We start from the raw sequence: 19,094 nt of genomic DNA, 5'->3' as shown, positions 1-19,094 counted from the left end.
TTTCCAACGGACACATGAGCTGTCCTATGCCTCCTTGGAGTCTATAAATGCAGCTGCAAGTTGAAGAACAAAACACAACAATCAGCACCAAGCAAAAGATCAATACTTTCAATCATACTCAAGTGTCTCAAAATCATTCTTTTAGCTTGCTGTTTTTGTTTTAATCTTTGTGTTGCAATCATTTACAATTGAGGTCTATTTACAGAATATATTACTCAAACAAGAGTTGAGTAAATATCAAAACTCTAAATAGTCTCAAATCCATCACTTTGTAACTCAAGGTTGTTTTGTCACAACTTGAGTAAATTGCAAAAATCCTTTTATGTTTTGAAAGGTAACTTGTCAAAACCTTTCAAAAATCAATAAGGTAGGAAGAAGAAATCCTTTCTAGATAGAAGGGTAGGAATTGTGTAAAGATCAAAGATTGATCTGTGATAAAAGTGTAACCATCAAGAACAATCTTTACTTTGAGCACATAGTGGAAATCTCACTCTTGTGAGGACTGGACGTAACCCGTGTTTGGGTGAACCAGGATAAAATATCTGTGTAATCTCTCTATCTCTATCCTTGCTTATTTTATGCTAAAACAAATCATTTTGATAAAATCGATTTTACTGTTTTGAAGCAAACCAAGATTGATATTTAAAACCAAGATCAATCTTCACTACTGCAAAGATCAATCTTGGGTTGAAATCTTATTTTAAAAACAGAAATTTTTAAAAAGGGACAATTATAATTCAAACCCCCTTTCCTTATAATTGATATTTCTACTTCAGTACTTATACTCTTTATCGCTCCATTCTTCATTTAATATGTAGTGTTTGTATATTTTTGGAGTTTCAACATTCAAATTTCCATCACGATCTCTTAAGTAGTATTTTGACAAATGAGATCTAAAGCCTCTGTGTATTTTTCTGACAACTCTAAGCACATAATTTTTTCGCACCTCATCAACGTTAAAAGTTGACTGCAAACCAAATAAAGATAGGGTATGAGTAAAAGTATTTCAATGGAAAAAATTCTAAGTAAGAAAAAACAGGAGTAAAAAAGTTACTTGTATATCATTCCACAATATATCTTTAGCATCCTTCAAAGCTTTATCTCTCCAATCATCAATTGTTATTGAGATATTTTGCAAACAACCGCACCAATGTAACTTACCATAATTGAACTGTTGGGCTCAATTGGCTGACCACTTTGATTCCATGCCACCTAATAAACTCATAGAGAAAGTGCATGCTTTCAAAAAAGATAAAAAAAATAAATTCTAAACAAAGTATAGTATACCTCAAATTTAACTCCATTACTTCTTGTTTTGATGACCTTTGCATAATAGTTGTCTCGCGTTTAACTTCGTTTTCACAACTCTTAGTATTGACAACTTCATCATCTTGACGATTTAAATCATTATTGGAATCCATTTATCTACACATTTCACACAATATAATTATAAGTTCAGTATAACTTCAACAAGTTCAACATGCAGTAGTCTAAGTAGCAGTATAAGTTCAACATGCAGTTTATTGGCAAAAACAAAAAAAAATAAATACAATACCTGACAACAACAATCTATGAGTTTAGGGTTACGACTTCGCTTAAGTAGAAACAACAAAAAGAAGATACAAAAATACATATGGAGAAGGTTCGTCAGTAGTGAAGAGAGTAATGAAGATGGAGAGTACAGAATGAAGATGAAATTGAGAGATTTCACACTGTCAAGTTTGTAGGGAGAGTACGTAATGAAGAAGAAACTGAAGAAGTTTCTTATTATTAGTTTACTTAAAGACCATATTACAGCGCTTGTCCAAAAAGCACTTTAAAAGATCTAAAAGACTTAACCCTATTACAACGTTTTTACAACAAACGCTGTAAAAACTATATAAAAGCACTAAAAGACCTAACCCTATTACAACGCTTTTACAACAAGCGCTTTAAAAGACTATATAAAAGCGCTAAAAGACATAACCCTATTACAGCGCTTTTACAACAAGCGCTTTAAAAGACCCTATTACAACACTTTTACAACAAGCGCTTTATAAAAGCGCTATATGAGCATTTTACAGCGCTTATGGACAAAAAGCGTTGTAAAATATTAGTAATGAAAGCCTTTTATAGCGCTGTAAAATTATAAGTTTATGTTCAGTTCACGTTAAATATGCTAAATTACAATTTCAGTTTCTGTAAAATACCTATATTTGGATTTTTTTTTTAACAAGTAATTAGTTAAATACCTATAAATCAATGCTAAATTACATGATCTGTTCCAATTGGGATCAGTTCATCTTCCAGGAAAATGCCCAGTCAAACATAGCTTTTTCAAGTTCAAGTTCAAGTTTAGTATAAGCAGAAAATCAGTATAAGCAGAAAATCAAATACAATTCAAGCTAAATGCTAAAATACTCAGTTCTGGCAGGTCAAACACTTAAATTAGATGAACTTAGTATAATTACATGATGAGTTCAAATTACATGGCTTATATAAAACACTTAAACACCTTAAGATGTCCCCCTTCTTTTCATGGTGGGATTCACATTTGTTTGCCCTTTAACGATACAAAACGATGGATTAATTCAAATTCCCTCATCATGATCATCTCTAAGATATAAACCATCATTAGTTGAATCAATTTCACGTGGTTGTGATGTCGCAAAGAAAGGAACATTATCAACATCTTTATCGTTATTGTTATCATCACTTATTTTATTGGTCGATAGGACAATTGACCATTTATCATCAACACGGTCAGTGACATAAAACACTTGTTGAGCTTGCGACGCTAAAATAAAAGACTCATCTCTGTATCCCACCCTTTTAAAATCGACAAGCAAGAACCCTGACTCATCAATCCGAACGTCATGTTCAAACTAGATAATTGATCCATGTGTATTGTAACATATGGTTGAACCTCATCATCATTGTGCAGAGCATACAATTGTGCATGCTCCCATTTTGTCCTTGATATAGTCATTACTCTCTTTCCAATTATCCTTTATTCTGTTATTCTTCTTGAATGACGAGACATGGGAAGCCCTATGGATTCAACATTGGATAGATATTCAGTACAAAATTCAACAGCTTCTTCGACAATGTACCCTTCAGCAATACAACCTTCTAGTCGACTTATACTTTTTGCGTACCCTTTTAATATATGTTCATATATCATTCTATTAGATAAATTTATCTCATATAAGCTGGCCCACAAAGTTGTGTCTCCTTAACAAGATGAGCAGTAAGGTGAACCATTGTATCAAAAAACGAGGGTGGAAAATACATTTCAAGCTCACACAAAGTAACAATAATTTCCTTCTACAATGTCCGTAATTTCTGAGGATCGATCACTTTACTACAAATTTCCATGAAGAAAAAACATAATTTAGTTATGGCTCATCGAACTTTTTCAGATAAAATGGAATACATACCCATGGGTAGCAAATGCTCCATCAGAACATGACAATCATGAGTCTTCAAACCTTTTAACTTGAGGTCTTTCATACAAACTAAATTTCTCCCGCAAAAGGTTTGCCAAATTTATTGGTCAAACCTTGTACTTTTTCAAATATTTGATATCCAATCGGTGCTAAAGGAGCAGTATCTTCCTCTGATTTTCCATTGAATGCATTTCTCCACCCACGATACTAATGACTAAAAGGTAAGAATCTACGATGTCCAAGAAATGCGTTATTCTTACAATATTTCAATCGCATCCAATATGTACTCTATTCACATATAGGACATGCACACTGACCTTTAATGTTATATCCTGATAAATTACCATATGCTAGAAAATCATTAATTGTGCCGAACAACATAGCCCTCAAATTGAAACATTCTTTCTTATACCCATCATAAACTTCCACACCTGTCTCCCACATATTTTTTAAATCTTCAATTAAAGGACTCAAGTATACATCGATATCATTCCCCGGTTGTTTGGATCCAGAAATTAACAGAGAAAACATCATAAATTTACGCTTCATACATAACGATGGAGGTAGGTTATAAATCAATAGAATCACAGGCCACATGTTGTGTGAGATGCTTTGAAGACGATGTGGATTCATTCCATCAGTAGAAAGTGCAAGTCGTAGATTTCTTTTCTCTCTCTCGAAATCAGGATACTCGTGATCAATTTTTGCCCATTATGGATAATCTACAGGGTGTCGAAACTTTCCATCTCTAATTCTTTCATCTGCATGCCATGTCAAGTGTTTTGAATCTTCTTCACTACGATAGATGCGCCTAAATCTTGGTATTATAGGAAAATACTACATGACTTTTGCTGGAGTAGACTCTTTCTTCTTATATCGAGAGACATTGTATTTTAGACAACATTTAGTAATTCATATTCATTTCGAAATAAAATGCAATTGTTAGGACACGCATGAATCCTTTCGTAACTCATGCCAATAGAGCACAAAATTTGTTTAGCCTCGTAGGTTCGACTGGGAAGTTCATTATCATTTGGCAACATATCTTTTAGGAGTGTTAATAATTATGTGAAGCTTTTATTAGACCATCCATTAATCGCTTTTAAGTTGTACAACTTTAATATCACCGACAGTCTTGTGAATTTAGTACAACCATTATATAATGGTTTCTCTGCATCACTCAACAAACTCTCAAACATTTTAGGACAATCCCGAAGATCTTCTTCAACTGCTTTTGCATTCTCCTCAACTTGGTCCCACTCATATGTATCTTTGTCAAAGTCATTTGAAGTATATGTCGAACCATTCTCAAAATTAATGTTTCCTTTTTTTTTCTCACCATGTCTTATCTAACATGTATAGCTTTGATCAATTCCATGTCATACTAAATGTCTTTCCAATTGATTTGCTCTAACGCGTTTTCCAAAACAACATTGTAAACAAGGACAAATGATTCGATTTGGGTCTTTTGCATTCTTCACTACAAACTCATTCACTTCATTTTCATACTCTTTTGACAATCGATTGGAAGACATCCATTTCCGGTCTATTTTTTATGACCTATATGATTGCAATGTTACTCAAATGATAAGCTACTGATAAAATTATACCAATCTACAGTATATATAGTCTGATTTTAAAACAGAACAGATCGAACAAATTTAAAAAAAGAACAAATCTAGATTTTATACGATCATGTAACAATTAATTTGATTTATCAAGGTGCGTCAATTAATTTGAAACTCTTTTTTTTATATGATTTATCAGGTAACATTTACTATCAGGTTACATTTGATATGATTTATCAGGTAACAAGTTATCAGTTTTAATGACAACAATAAATTAATAAATACAGTACATGAGACAACAATCACTTAGTAGAAACTGGCGCACAGTAGGGGAGTAGGAGAGGAAGGTTCAGCGAGAAGACGATGTACAGTAGAGGATGGTTCATACAGTAGAGGAGATGAGGGTTAGTAGGGTTAGGGAAAACGTATTAAAAATTTTTTTATTTATTTAAAGAGAATGATTTTTATCAAATATGCATCACTTTACAGCGCTTATATAAAAAGCGCTCTAAAACACCATGTTATTTGTGTGAAAGCGTTATATTATATACAAAACGCTCTAAAAGCGTTGTAAACATAATGTGGAAGCGCTATAATTTACATCGCTTCTATACAAGTGTTGTAAAACACGTTGTAAACATTATGTGAGAGCGCTAGTTGACCCTACAGCAGCGCTTTCAAAAAAAGCGCTTGTCAAAAAAGCGATGTTGTATCCTCCATTAATTTTACAATAACACTTTTACTTAAAAAAGCACTGTAAAAGGCGCGCTGTAAAATGCTAATTTTGGTGTAGTGTGAGTTGGATACTACTTCTTAATTCAAAATTTTAAAGCAATAGATTTATGAGTCATTTCACTTATACAATGTTCAACTATCACTTTTCTAAGCAATGTAGGACTTCTAACTCACACTTGCTACACAATAATCTCTTCCTCAAGTGTGATTCTATTCCATTCATCAAGTTATACTCCCCTCAAACAGAAGTTTTTTCATGTATATACACTTGAAAATTAATGGAATTAAAGAATATTCGAGTGTTGTTCGTCAAATTGTACTCCTTAAACGTCAAGGTGTACTCATCAATGATAGCCCAAATTTTTTGAACAATCTTTGTCACATGAAATATTTCATCTTCAACGCAAATTTTTTTTCTACCATGCCAATAACATTCTGTCATGCGTGGATCCAGATGATCATCATATTGGACTAAGAGCAACCACACAAATGAGTTGGACACCACATCTTCGCCCATCCAATGTGAGAGTCTACTCACACTTGACACAAAAATAATATTCCCTCAAATGTGTAGTGTGAGTCCATCCGTTCATCAATGATATGCTTTCTCTGAAGGAGGCAATGTGACAGTACCCTTCGAGAGTAAGAGAACATAATGTCGTGTAACAAAGGATGATTGTGCAGCAAACATGCCTTATTGTTGCTACAATTCTATCATATTGTTCCTACCGTTGAGTTTGATTTATTGATATTTTTATCATTAGTATCACTTTCTCTTCAAGTGGAAATTCTTAGTGTTTTATAACTCAGATAGATGATAGACTTATCCAAAGTACTAGGTCACTAAGAGATTGGTCAAATCAATAGGTCACTTGTTGAACTGCGGAAATTGATCGAGTGTACATCATATTTAAAAAAAGATTCATGACATAAATTATATTTATGTTTAGCTAAACTAATATTATATATTAAAATAGAAAATATTCTATAAAAAAAATTAAAAACAAAAAGGGTCATATTAACCAAGTAATTGGATTTAAGTGGTTAATGAGTTTCAGTTAAGGACCCGAGTTTAAATCTTGACTAAAACATTTATTGATTAGACTTTACTCACCTCTCGGCCGAATTCTGAGTTACTAGGGCCTTTTTCTTCTGTGAACAAGAGAGTTAAAAAAAAAAAAAAAAAAAAAAAAAAAAAAAAAAAAGACATGCTAGAAAGAGCTCTAAATTTGTTGAGCAAACAAAAAAGGAAAAAACAACTTTTGAAAAAAGTCTTACTTCTTATATTTTCAAAGTATGAATTATACAATTTTCAAAGTATTAACTGAATGCACTTGTTAGCATTTCCCAAAAGAAAAAAAAAGGTCAAAGAATTATAAGTTTATTAGAGTTCAATTGCAAAATAAAACAAAAAAAAATTGAAAAACTTAAAAGTCACTCTATTGAAATAAATTATTTTTGTAAATGTTATAATTATTTTGTGATATAGAGTAACTTTTTTTTTTATTATCTTTTCCATCTGATAAAATATACTATATCATTTCTATTTATAAGATCCTTTTTACATTTTTAACATCACTTTTTACATATCTATTTATGTCTAAATACATTTTACAAATTTTTTGTTGTATTTATTACGCTTTTTTAAAATATATCCTTTATTATAAATATTAAGGACTTGTTGATTGTGTTTTACTTTTTAATTTTTGAAAACTATTTTATAAATAAATTTTAGAAAACTGTTTTTAAAAAGAAAATTAAAAAAAAAAATATCTATTTGGCAACTCTAGTTTTTAAAACAGTTTTTGACTATAGAGTTAAAAAAACTGAAAAAGGAAAAGTAAAATACCATTTATCTGGTTTGTTTTTTTAGTTTTAAAAAATATAATATTAAAAATAGTTTGACAAAACAGTTTTTAGAAACAACTAATCCTAATAAGTTTTTTAGTTTTTAAATTTTTAAAATCTAAAATAGAGTTTTTGAGATATGAATCAAACAAGCCCTAAGATTTTTTTTTTTTTTAAATATGAAAATTTATACATAAAAGTAATTTATTAACAGTCATATCTAGATTATGCGCAAAACTTATTTTACTATTTTCTTTTAATATATGTAAAAAGTGTTATTGAAGTATTATAAATAGAAATATAAAGAGCAATCAGATAAATCAATTGGGATGGAATATAGTAAAAAAAATTCATGACAAACCATTTATAAAACAAGCAAATATTAATATTTAACTAAAAATAAGCAAATATTATGTGTTTTTTTAATAAATAATTATTATTAAGTGTATAAGTTTGTACCTATTATAAAACAAGTTTATTAAATAAAAATCGGTCAGCTGAAATACATTTGTTATTGAAACCAAAAATAGGAAAATTTGCATGGTAAAAAAAATTTAAGCTTTTGAACATACAACTTTTAGTATATTTTTAATACTAAATTTACATTTTTAATTCATTAATAAGTTGTAACGATTTAAAAAAAAAAAAGTAAGTTGATTTAAACGTTTTTTTACAATGTGCATTTGGACATTAAAAGTTAATAGATCGAAAAATGAAACATAAATTACTATTTATTATATTTATTACAATTAACTGTATTTTTTCAAGTTACACTTTTTAATATAAGTTAAAGAAACCTAAAATAAGAAACATTTTTTTATTGGAAACCACAATTTTTAAAATAATTTAATATTTTCTTAATAATTTAATATTTATAGACAAATTATCTCAAAAATGAATTATCTTTTCAATTTTCAATGTATCTTTTCTCAATTTTATCTTTTAATTAATATTATTTGCATTAATAAAAAGTAATATTCTCTTTTATACATTTTTATTAATAAGTATGAGATGACAAAAAATGATCAAATTATTATAGGACAGAGGATATACATTTTCTTATTATTACTATCGTTTATTACTTGATTTGTCTTTATATGTAAGATGGTCTTAGTTATTAAAAAAATTGTCCAATTATATAAGACATTTTTCAAATTACAAAAAACATTAATTAAATTTTCACAAAAATACTATAATTAAATATAAAGAATTAAAATATCTATCACTTAATAATTTGAAGGATAATTTTAAAAATATAATGTATATTATTGCCAAAGTTAATGTGAAAACTACTACATTTTTTAATTTTTTTTTCATCGGTCAAATTTATATATAGGGATGAACATAGTACATAAAAATTATTTGAATTAAATAAATTTTTAGTTTTTATAAAATTATTGTATTTCACCTTGATTCCTATAAAAAATTTCACAGTTTTTAATACCTACAAATGTTGTTTTCTATTTATTCCTTACAATATGGACTAAAATTGAACAATGAAATATTTGTAGAGTAAAAAGAGTAAATTTGTTTTCGTAGGGACTATAAGAATGATTCGACAAACAAATTCACAACATCCAGCCTAATAATATAAAATTATAAAATACCTAAAAATTTGACAAAATTATAGTGATTGTAATATTTTTGGATCTGCAACAAGTATGTTGAAATTATTGATTTTATTATATTTGTACTAGATCAAAGTTAATAGTAAAACAAACATTGTACCAAAACGAAAAAAATAAAAAGCCACAATTAACCACCAACATAATAGGAAAACACAAATGTAAAGTAGGTTTAGGTAAAAAAATCATTTATTTAAATAAAAAATAAAAAATAGAAAAGAAAAAAAAAATATGTTAAAAGAAGTGATTTTATACCAAAAGTTAGTTCTAAATCATCCGTCTCATGTGATTGAGAAGAAGATAATACTAGAAAAAATGCATTTATATTAAATGATACAATTGAAAAAAAAGGTACATTGAAAATTGAAAAAATAATTCATAATAGAAAAACACAAATGTAAAATAGGTTTAGGAAAAAATTATTTATTTAAATAAAAAATATAAAAAAAATATATGTAAAGAAGTGATTTAATACCAAAAAATTAGTTCTAAATCACCCATCTCATGTGATTGAGAAGAAGAGAATACGAGAAAAAATGCATTAAATGATACAATTGAAAAAAAAGGTACATTGAAAATTGAAAAATAATTCATATTGAGATAATTTATTATCAAATTGGTCAATTATTATGTAAAATAGAAAATAATTTACTATAAAAATTATACACGGAATAAATATCACATACAAAAATGATTCTTTGGACATGAATCGAGTATCACATTATGTAATTTAAGACTTAATTGCAAATTTAGTCATTTTATTTTTACCTATTCACGACGAAATCGAATTCTCTATTTTAAAATCAGTTTTCATCTCTCATTCCAGTTGTTTAACAAAAAAAAAACAGTATTTAAAACAGACATATCATACCATGATGTATAATTATTAATACATGTGATATCGTAATAAAACTCTCTAAAACCTTAACTTTCAATTTCAGTTTTTTTAATTTAATTAATGACACATGAATAATTAATGTATCTAATTATATATCATCAAATCGTATGTCATATCATTTAAAATATTACAAATTATAATTTTTTAGTTTAAAAATTCAAAGAGAGAAATAAAATTATCGACTTTTAAATTAGAGAATCAATCCCGTGAATTAGACAAAATAGGAATTCAAAAGCTACAATTAAGTCTTAATTTAAAATTAGCACTAATTAACAAACACAAATTGGTTGTAGAGACTAAAAAAATTATTTTAGAAATCTCAGAGATTAATATATTTTTATTTTAGAAACAAATATCTAAATTTTCTATGTTTACTTATACTAAAAATATATTTAAAAAAAAAAGTATTCACTCTAATTCTTGTAACGTTTCACCGAAATGAGAGCATATAAATGATAATTAATAGGGGTGTTTATTACTATCATTTATTATTTTGCCATTGTTTGAATTGTTTAGCTCTGAAATTGATTGTCTAGTTTTTTAGTTCTATTCTAACATTAAATACAAATGCTTTATTGGTTTGACATTTATGTTTCTCTCATTTAATGAAATAACATGATGCCATTCAATAATTTTCCATTAGATTAATATTATTTATCACTATCTCAAATTATAAATACTCTTTAGAAAATATTTAGTCACTAAGAATAATCCCGTTTTTAAATTATTATATATATAATTTATTAATTTTTCTAAACATGTCATTTATTAATACTACTAATTATTTTAAAAAATGAAAAGTCAACACATTAAAATATAAATACTAATATGTACCACCAATGACACGTTAATACAATTTTTATATAAAATTAACACATTAAATGCACCATTTTTTTTTCTGTTATAATCAAGGATCAAGTAGTAGAATTTTACACTTAAAACAATATAATTACTATCAAAGTAATTGATATTATTACCATTATCAAAAAATGCAAAATGGAAAATAAATATATAAGAATTAGGGATGAGAATAGACTAAGTTGTCCGTTAGGGGCCTATGGCCTACTTATGGTCTGACCTGACTTATTTAATAAAAAGGTTGAACTCAAGTTATTTTTGAAGCCTATTTATTTAAATAGGTCGGACTACTTATAAAAAAAGCTATTAGGCCTAACAGACTAATCTATATATATTTTATTATTTATTAATGTTATTTTATTATTATTATTATTATATTAATAATAATATTTTTTATTCTAAATTCTATCAATTAGGCAATCAGTAGTCATTCCATATTCGGCAGTCGTTTTATATTTGGTAGTTGTTCCATATTCGGTAGTCGTTCTATATTCGATAGTTGTTACATATTCGGTAGTCATTCAATTAATCATCACTCAGTAGTCGTTCCATATTTGTTTGAGAAGTAATAATTGGTGCGTTTGTTTGAGAAAAATATCTAATATTTGAAATCAAAAATTATATTTTAGGGTTTAAAGGATGTTTGTTTCAGATTTTTTTAAAATTATTTTTTGTTTAATATATATAGATATGTACATTGATATTGGTATGTGGAGAACATTATGTGCTATGTTATGTGAATAAAACTTTTAAATAGGCTTTTAGGGCAGACCAAACTTTTAAAAAGGTGACTTTTAATAAAGTCAGACCAAACCGGAAAAAAAAAAAAAAGCTTATAATAGGTCATAGGCCAGACGTAAAAATTAATCGTTCAGATGTTTCAAAGTCTGACCTCGCCTGACCTATTCCCACCCTTAATGAGAATCATTCAAATTTATTACTATATCTTCTATCTTTAATATAAGATCTTCTAAAAACAAAAATATCTCTTTTTTTGTAAAGCTCTATTTGAATTTTCAACTATCTCAATTATTTTTTTTATTAATATACCATTAATTAATTTTTATTTTTTTTCTGCTACCAACAATAAATATTATAATAAAATTATTTAATAGTTCTCTCTCTTAAAAAATAGAATTAAAAAAATAATATTAATTATCAAGAAATTTAATCTTAATACCATTTTTAATTACCGTAATTGAGTCAAATATACAGGAATAGAAATATTAGATGATACAGTGAGAAAAAAAAAAAGTAAATTAATATTATTTTTTAAATTTAAAATATAATTTATTTTGAGACATTCTTTAGAAATGAGTCACGAATTATAATGCAGTAAGTATTAGTTTACTAAAAACTCATTCAATCACATATAAAAAATCTCACTCCATGACCTGCTTGCAATAATGAAAAAAAGGCAATTTTCTTATTTTCTTATTTAAACTTAAGAATTATCCAAATGAAATAGAAGAAGTACCAAAAAAGACATTTCTTCGTTCATGTATCAGAAAGAAATCAAACTTCATAATCTACTGTGAGTAAATAAAAGGGTAATTTCCTTATCAATATTAAGAAAAGAAGGTAAATTCCTTATAAAAAATTTACTTAAAGTAAAATAAATTTTACAATGCACTTTTAATATTTAATTTTTATTTCTATTTTTTATAAAAATTAATTAGATTGAATTAATTAAGTCAAAGATAATAGTGATTAAATACTAAAAGTTATAGAAATTAAATATTATAATGAGACCCTAAGTTAAAAAGAAGCAGCATATTCCCTTCCAGTGAGGCAAAAGACACTCTGTGAATGTGGTTGAAAAAAAGGAAAGAAAAGATCAACCAATCAATAATAATCAATTACAATAATTATTTATAAAAAAATAATTATAATAAAAAATGTTATGGTAGATGAAAAAATCTATCACCATAGTCTGACTATAAAGTGACCCCTTTATCTCTTCACATCCATTGCCCCCCTCTCTCTCTCTCTCACTCCTCTCTTCTTCTCTCACTCTCTCACTAGAAAGAATGCCTCTGTTTTTTTCACAAAATCAATAGAGGCATTCTCCAAAACCCAAATTGTGAACTTTACTTTGTTCTACTTTCTTTGCAAGAGAGAAGAGAGATCTCACAAAAATAAAAATCACATTTTTTTACCAACCCATTATTTCAATTCACTTCATTTTTCTTGTTAAGTCAAAATGGTTGAATCTGAACCCAAAGTTTTTATACCAGAGTCATTCCAAGTGAACTATGATATAGTTACTCAAATGAAGATGATTTGGGATGTGATGAAAGCACCATTGATTGTTCCTTTTTTGAATGCTTGTGTGTATATTTCACTAGCAATGGCACTCATGCTTTTCATGGAGAGAGTTTACATGGGAATAGTCATCGTCTTGATTAAACTCTTTTGGAAGAAACCAGAACAACGGTATAATTACGAGCCTCTTCGTGAAGATGAAGAACTCGGAAACTCGAATTTTCCCGTTGTTCTGATTCAAATTCCAATGTTTAATGAAAAAGAGGTCAGTGGAGATTCTCTGAATTATTTTTTTTGTTTTTTTGTGTTTTTATTTTGTTACATTAATTTTTGTACTAAAAATTATACATGTTTGAAAATGATGTTTATTATGTTTATGTTAAATGTATTTGGGTTGTTTTTGTGGGTCAGGTTTACAAGGTTTCGATTGGAGCAGCTTGTGGGCTTTCATGGCCTTCGGATCGTCTCGTGATCCAAGTTCTTGATGATTCTACTGACCCTGTCGTCAAGGTATTCAACAAATTCATGTCAATTTTTTCTGTTAATTATTCCTGTACCACCCAATGAAGATCCTGCATTTTTGACTTATGTTTAAAATCACACCGAGTTTCAGAAAATGTCACTATAATTTTGTTTAAACTTGAAATTATAGTCTTTAATGTAATAATTTTATAGTGCGGTGAATTAGCTAATTAGACCGTCAATCCAGTAACTTATTTAAGATTAATTACGTTTTTATTTAAACCGCTGTAAAATATTACATTAATAAACTTTTTTCCTTTTTTTTTTTTAACTTTTTTTAAATAAAAATGTATACGATTTATTTCTAAAAGCTTAGATTTTACAATATTTATTGATTGTTTTGAAGGAAATAATCTAAAACCCGAAGATTGATGAAAAATTGGATATTTATTTAAGGGGGTGTTGATGAATTAAATGGGGGCATTAATTTAGAGTACTAAGACAAAAAAAATGTGTGATTGAATGTTTCAGCAATTGGTGGAAATGGAGTGCCAGAGATGGGCAAGTAAAGGACTAAATATAACGTACCAAATACGAGAAAGTAGAGGTGGATACAAAGCGGGTGCATTGAAAGAAGGATTAAAACGTAACTATGTGAAGCATTGTGAATATGTGGCAATTTTCGATGCTGATTTTCGTCCTGAACCTGATTTTCTCAGAAGAGCTATTCCTTTTCTTGTTGGAAATCCTGAACTTGCTCTTGTTCAAGCTCGTTGGAGATTTGGTAACTACTTTTTTATTTTTACTAATCATTTTTTAACTTTCACTTCTTATTTTGACTTATATACCATTATAGTACTACTAGTACTTTAATAATCAATCAGCGTTTTTATTTTATTTTTACTACTGAATTGCTAGATTCATAGTGTCGGTGGCATACTTGCATTTTTTTTATTAAAAAAATAAAATCATTATTTGGTGTTGTTTTTTATATTGATAGTGAAGTAGAGTGAACTTTTGGTTTTTTACAATTTTGTCCTCGTTTGACCTGGGGGTCCACGAAAACAAACCCTTCAATCACGGGTGGGGAACACTAACGACCCGGACTTTAGATTAAATATTAAAAATTAAAAGTGGAAGATTAGTAGTAAGTCGATTTAAATAAATAAATAAAACGAGTAGTTATACTAGTTCTACTTTTTCTAATAGTTCCTTACCAGCTCAGAAATACCCTTTTCATACGTGGCTTAATGCATACGTACAAATATGATGATAAATAATGCTACAAAAAAAGGTGGGTGGGTATGATAATTATTGATTTGTACTTCTAAGTTTGTTTCCGTTTGGCAATTCTTAATTAATATTAAAATGCTTATAAATTGAATGATGATATTTTAATAAGAAAGTGATTTTGTAGGGTTGGGATTGGGTAATTTTGTAACATTATTTATCATCTATAGTAAGATTAGAGATGACAATGTGAATTAACATTTATATATGGATCTACTATGGGTCAACTCAACTCATCATGTGAAAATTATGTAGTTATTTTTCTACGAATTTTTTTTATGATTCACAAATTGTGCAAATTAAGACTAATAAAAAAAATTAATTTTAAAGTCATAGTTGAATTGATAAGTGTTTTATAGTTGTATGTAAATACAATATATATTTTTGTAAAGATTATATTAAAAAGAGGGTGTGAGGCGTTTGTGGCAACAAGATAGAAGCAGGGTAAAAATGTCAAATATGAATGAATCGATCCAAAGTTCAAAGTTTGCTACTACTAGTTATAGTACCAGCAAAGGCACTTCCCACGTGGTTTTGCAGTATTATTTGGGTTTAGATAGAACATATACTAATAACAATGTCAGAGTATGTGTATCACCATGTGTCTAATGGTAGGACCTTGCCCTTCCTTGCCGACACTTCACCTATTCCACCCCCTTCTCTTTTATTTTCTCACATCACAACAAAACATTATTTTTAATCATCTTATACTTGGTTAGGTATTATTTATTTATTATATATATGCATTCTTTTCATTTATAATGGTCACTTTTTTAATGTAATTTACACTTTCGCGAAACTCATCAATCACTTCCAAAAAGGTGTTAATTAGTTAAAATAATTAATTAATTTAAATTTCGATTAAAATTGTGATTAATTCGATTATATAATTAATTATAATTTTTAATGTAATTTAAATTAACTATCTATCAAATTAAGCAGTTTATTAATTAAGTGGTGTATGTGTACGAAAAAGTTGGTCTCGAGGAAACATTTTTGTATATTAAACCGTGCTATCATTCTCATATTATAATGTTTTTTATTTTTTTCTTTTAACATTTTTTTTGCTATAAAATAACATTTATTTGTATATGTGGGGCCATTGCTGACTTTAGCTTTTTTGTACTCGCTTTTGGTTCGCCACCGTAACGGAATTATGCATTTGTCCTGTGATTTTTGTACTTACATTATGAAAAAGTTAAATCACACCTAAACAAAAAGTTAAAAGTCAAAACCCTGGTTTTATTTTTTTTCTTTCTTAATTGCTAGTAAGAAATTAATGATTTGTTATACTAACATTGTGAATGTGTTTTTGACAGTTAATTCGAATGAGTGTTTGTTGACAAGAATGCAAGAGATGTCCTTGGATTACCATTTCACAGTGGAACAAGAAGTTGGTTCAGCCACTCATGCTTTCTTTGGTTTCAATGGTAATAATAATTCACTTTATAGCCATTGTTAAAAGTACTATGCTATGTAGTATCCACACTCTAGATTAAAGTTGTTTACATTCAATCACTGTTTAAATCTACTTAAATTGTTACTAGTGTTATGTCTGGTATCTGTATCGGTTCATAGATAAATTCCGAGTGATACATAGTTACTTGCTAATCATTGATGTTTTTGGGGACCTGAAATGCAGGCACAGCAGGTGTTTGGAGAATTGCTGCAATCGACGAAGCAGGAGGGTGGAAAGACAGAACAACAGTTGAGGATATGGATCTTGCTGTTCGAGCAAGTCTTAGGGGATGGAAATTTTTGTACCTTGGAGACCTCGAGGTGAATTTTTATTTATTTCATAACTTAACTACATTATCAAATTCGAATCATATCATGCTTCTATTACTAGTTCAAATCTTCTGCAGTAGACCTGTTGATTTAGTCAGATTTCCATTGTTGGTTTTGGATTGGACCTTAACTCAACAGTCGAGATTTGACTGTACTATTACAGAAGATCATGCTTATATCATATTAAGATGATGATCATGACAAACAACAAATTTTTTTTATATTTATTATATAGGCAAAAAGTGAGCTTCCAAGTACTTTGAGAGCCTTCAGATTCCAGCAACACAGATGGTCTTGTGGTCCTGCTAATCTGTTCCGCAAAATGGCGATGGACATTATTAGGAACAAGGTTAACATCTTTTACTCATTACTACATACAGAGAAAAGAGACAATGTTTGTTGATTAAGAATGAAGAGCTAAACAACTTTATGAGGTGAATTTTAATGATATTCTGTTTTGTTTTTGGTGTGCAGAAAGTGAAGTTTTGGAAGAAAGTGTATGTTATATACAGCTTTTTCCTTGTTCGTAAAATCGTAGCTCACATGGTCACTTTCTTCTTCTACTGTCTTGTTATTCCCCTCACAATTTTGGTTCCTGAGGTTTATGTTCCAATTTGGGGAGCTGTTTACATTCCTTCCGTCATCACCATTCTCAATTCAGTTGGAACACCAAGGTTTGCTTTAATATCTGATTGTCTTTTACTTCCCTTATTTTGGTATTAGTGAATCAAGATAGTGGAAAATAGCAGTTTGTTCAAATTCTGCAGAGGCTAGTTATAGCACGATAGTGATTTATTCAAATTCTACTACATCCATAGTGTTATGGCGTTACTATAGCCACTATTCAACAATAGCAACACTATAAATTTTTTCTAAAAGCTTTGTGAAACTTTTGCAGGTCTATTCACCTTTTGTTCTATTGGATCCTTTTTGAGAATGTCATGTCTTTGCACCGTACCAAAGCAACCCTCATTGGTTTGCTAGAATATGGAAGGGCTAATGAATGGGTTGTAACCGAAAAACTTGGAGATTCTGTCAACAACAAAACCAAATCTGGAGATGCTGCCAAGAAGACCAATGCCAAAGTTCAAAAGAAAACAAGATCCAAATTTGTTGAAAGGTAAGTTTTTTACTATTTTATTTTTTCAAATGAAAAATAATTGTATCTATATTTGGCATTTTTTGTCTATAGTCTACAATTCTACATCTCTATTGTGGTTGTCACTTATAGTAGCTGGCATTAAGGGAATCTTGTTTGGCCAATAATTTAATGATTGAAAGAAATAATGTATAGTGACTTATTTTATTTTGTTATTATTCATCTTGTGAATTTGTCAGTTTAAGAATCATTGAGTAGGTAAACATTTCTTCCAAATTATTTTTTAATTTCATTTTGTAAATAAGAGTACTATGCTAATCACAACGTTTCTGACACATGCACATGAAATTACAGAACATTTAAGATGACCATATGCACATGACAGAAGATTCTGTAAAAACCCAAATTAGAATTATTGTAGAATGAACTCATAATATTATAAAGTTATGTTTTGTAGTGTTTTTTTATAGTGATCTTGGTTCCAAACAAGGTGGAATTTTGTTCTACTGTTATACTCTAGTTCACTATTAACAATTATTTTTAAGTATCGTATGTTTTTAGTTTAATTAATACCTCAATTATTTTGTTATGGCTAACAAGTATGTGTTCTTTGTCATTTTGTTTGAACATAAACAGGCTTAACTTTTTGGAGCTGGGATTTGCCGCATTTCTCTTCTTTTGTGGATGCTATGATTTTCAGCATGGAAAACACAACTATTTTATTTACCTCTTCCTTCAATCCTTGTCCTTCTCAATTGTAGGATTCGGTTATGTCGGCACCATAGTTTAAAGCTCATCGAGCGAACATCCATAAGTAAGTGTCGTGTCCATATTGTCGTAGTTTCTCCTGTTCAAGTACAAGAAAAGGGGTTGAATTTCTTTGAGCAACAAAACAGTTCACCGAATCTACCGGTAATTTGGAGCATATTATTTTCGTTATTGGGAAGGAGAAGTTCTTTCCAATTAAGATTTTCATTGTCATCAATCAAGAAGATACAAATTAGAACTTGAAGACAATCAAGAAGATCTATATCAAAAAATTGCTTAAATTAGAGCTTTAGACTGTTAGATAGTGTGGTTTTGTTTGCATAGATTGTTTTGTGGGATTTTTACAAATATATATATATATTTGGTCGGTCCTCTATTTTATTAGTTTTCCTTAATGTGACAAATAATTTGGTGGATAAATTATGCAATTTTATACATGTTATTTGTCACTTTTTGGTTCAA

At 28.6% G+C, this 19,094-nt stretch overlaps 1 protein-coding gene across 1 annotated transcript; it reads left to right on the top strand.

Moving 5' to 3' along the window:
- The first annotated feature begins 13,018 nt into the window (after positions 1 to 13,018).
- Positions 13,019 to 19,094, top strand: LOC101502778 (glucomannan 4-beta-mannosyltransferase 2). Its single transcript, XM_004506073.3, has 9 exons — positions 13,019 to 13,490; positions 13,637 to 13,735; positions 14,219 to 14,471; positions 16,297 to 16,407; positions 16,620 to 16,756; positions 17,001 to 17,114; positions 17,240 to 17,439; positions 17,664 to 17,885; positions 18,501 to 19,094. The coding sequence occupies exons 1-9, from the start codon at positions 13,164 to 13,166 to the stop codon at positions 18,652 to 18,654; spliced, it is 1,617 nt and encodes a 538-aa protein (XP_004506130.1). The 5' UTR covers positions 13,019 to 13,163; the 3' UTR covers positions 18,655 to 19,094.

This window comes from Cicer arietinum, chromosome 6 (genome assembly GCF_000331145.2).
Source record: "Cicer arietinum cultivar CDC Frontier isolate Library 1 chromosome 6, Cicar.CDCFrontier_v2.0, whole genome shotgun sequence".
Classification (NCBI taxonomy): Eukaryota; Viridiplantae; Streptophyta; class Magnoliopsida; order Fabales; family Fabaceae; genus Cicer; species Cicer arietinum.
This window is presented reverse-complemented; position numbering and strand designations above follow the sequence as displayed.

Excerpts from the sequence above, each read along its gene's own strand:
- LOC101502778 (XM_004506073.3), top strand. The coding sequence starts at position 13,164 with ATGGTTGAATCTGAACCCAAAGTTTTTATACCAGAGTCATTCCAAGTG. Across the intron at positions 13,736-14,218 it reads CTACTGACCCTGTCGTCAAG|CAATTGGTGGAAATGGAGTG; the intron begins GTATTCAACAAA and ends TGAATGTTTCAG. Across the intron at positions 17,115-17,239 it reads TGGACATTATTAGGAACAAG|AAAGTGAAGTTTTGGAAGAA; the intron begins GTTAACATCTTT and ends TTTGGTGTGCAG.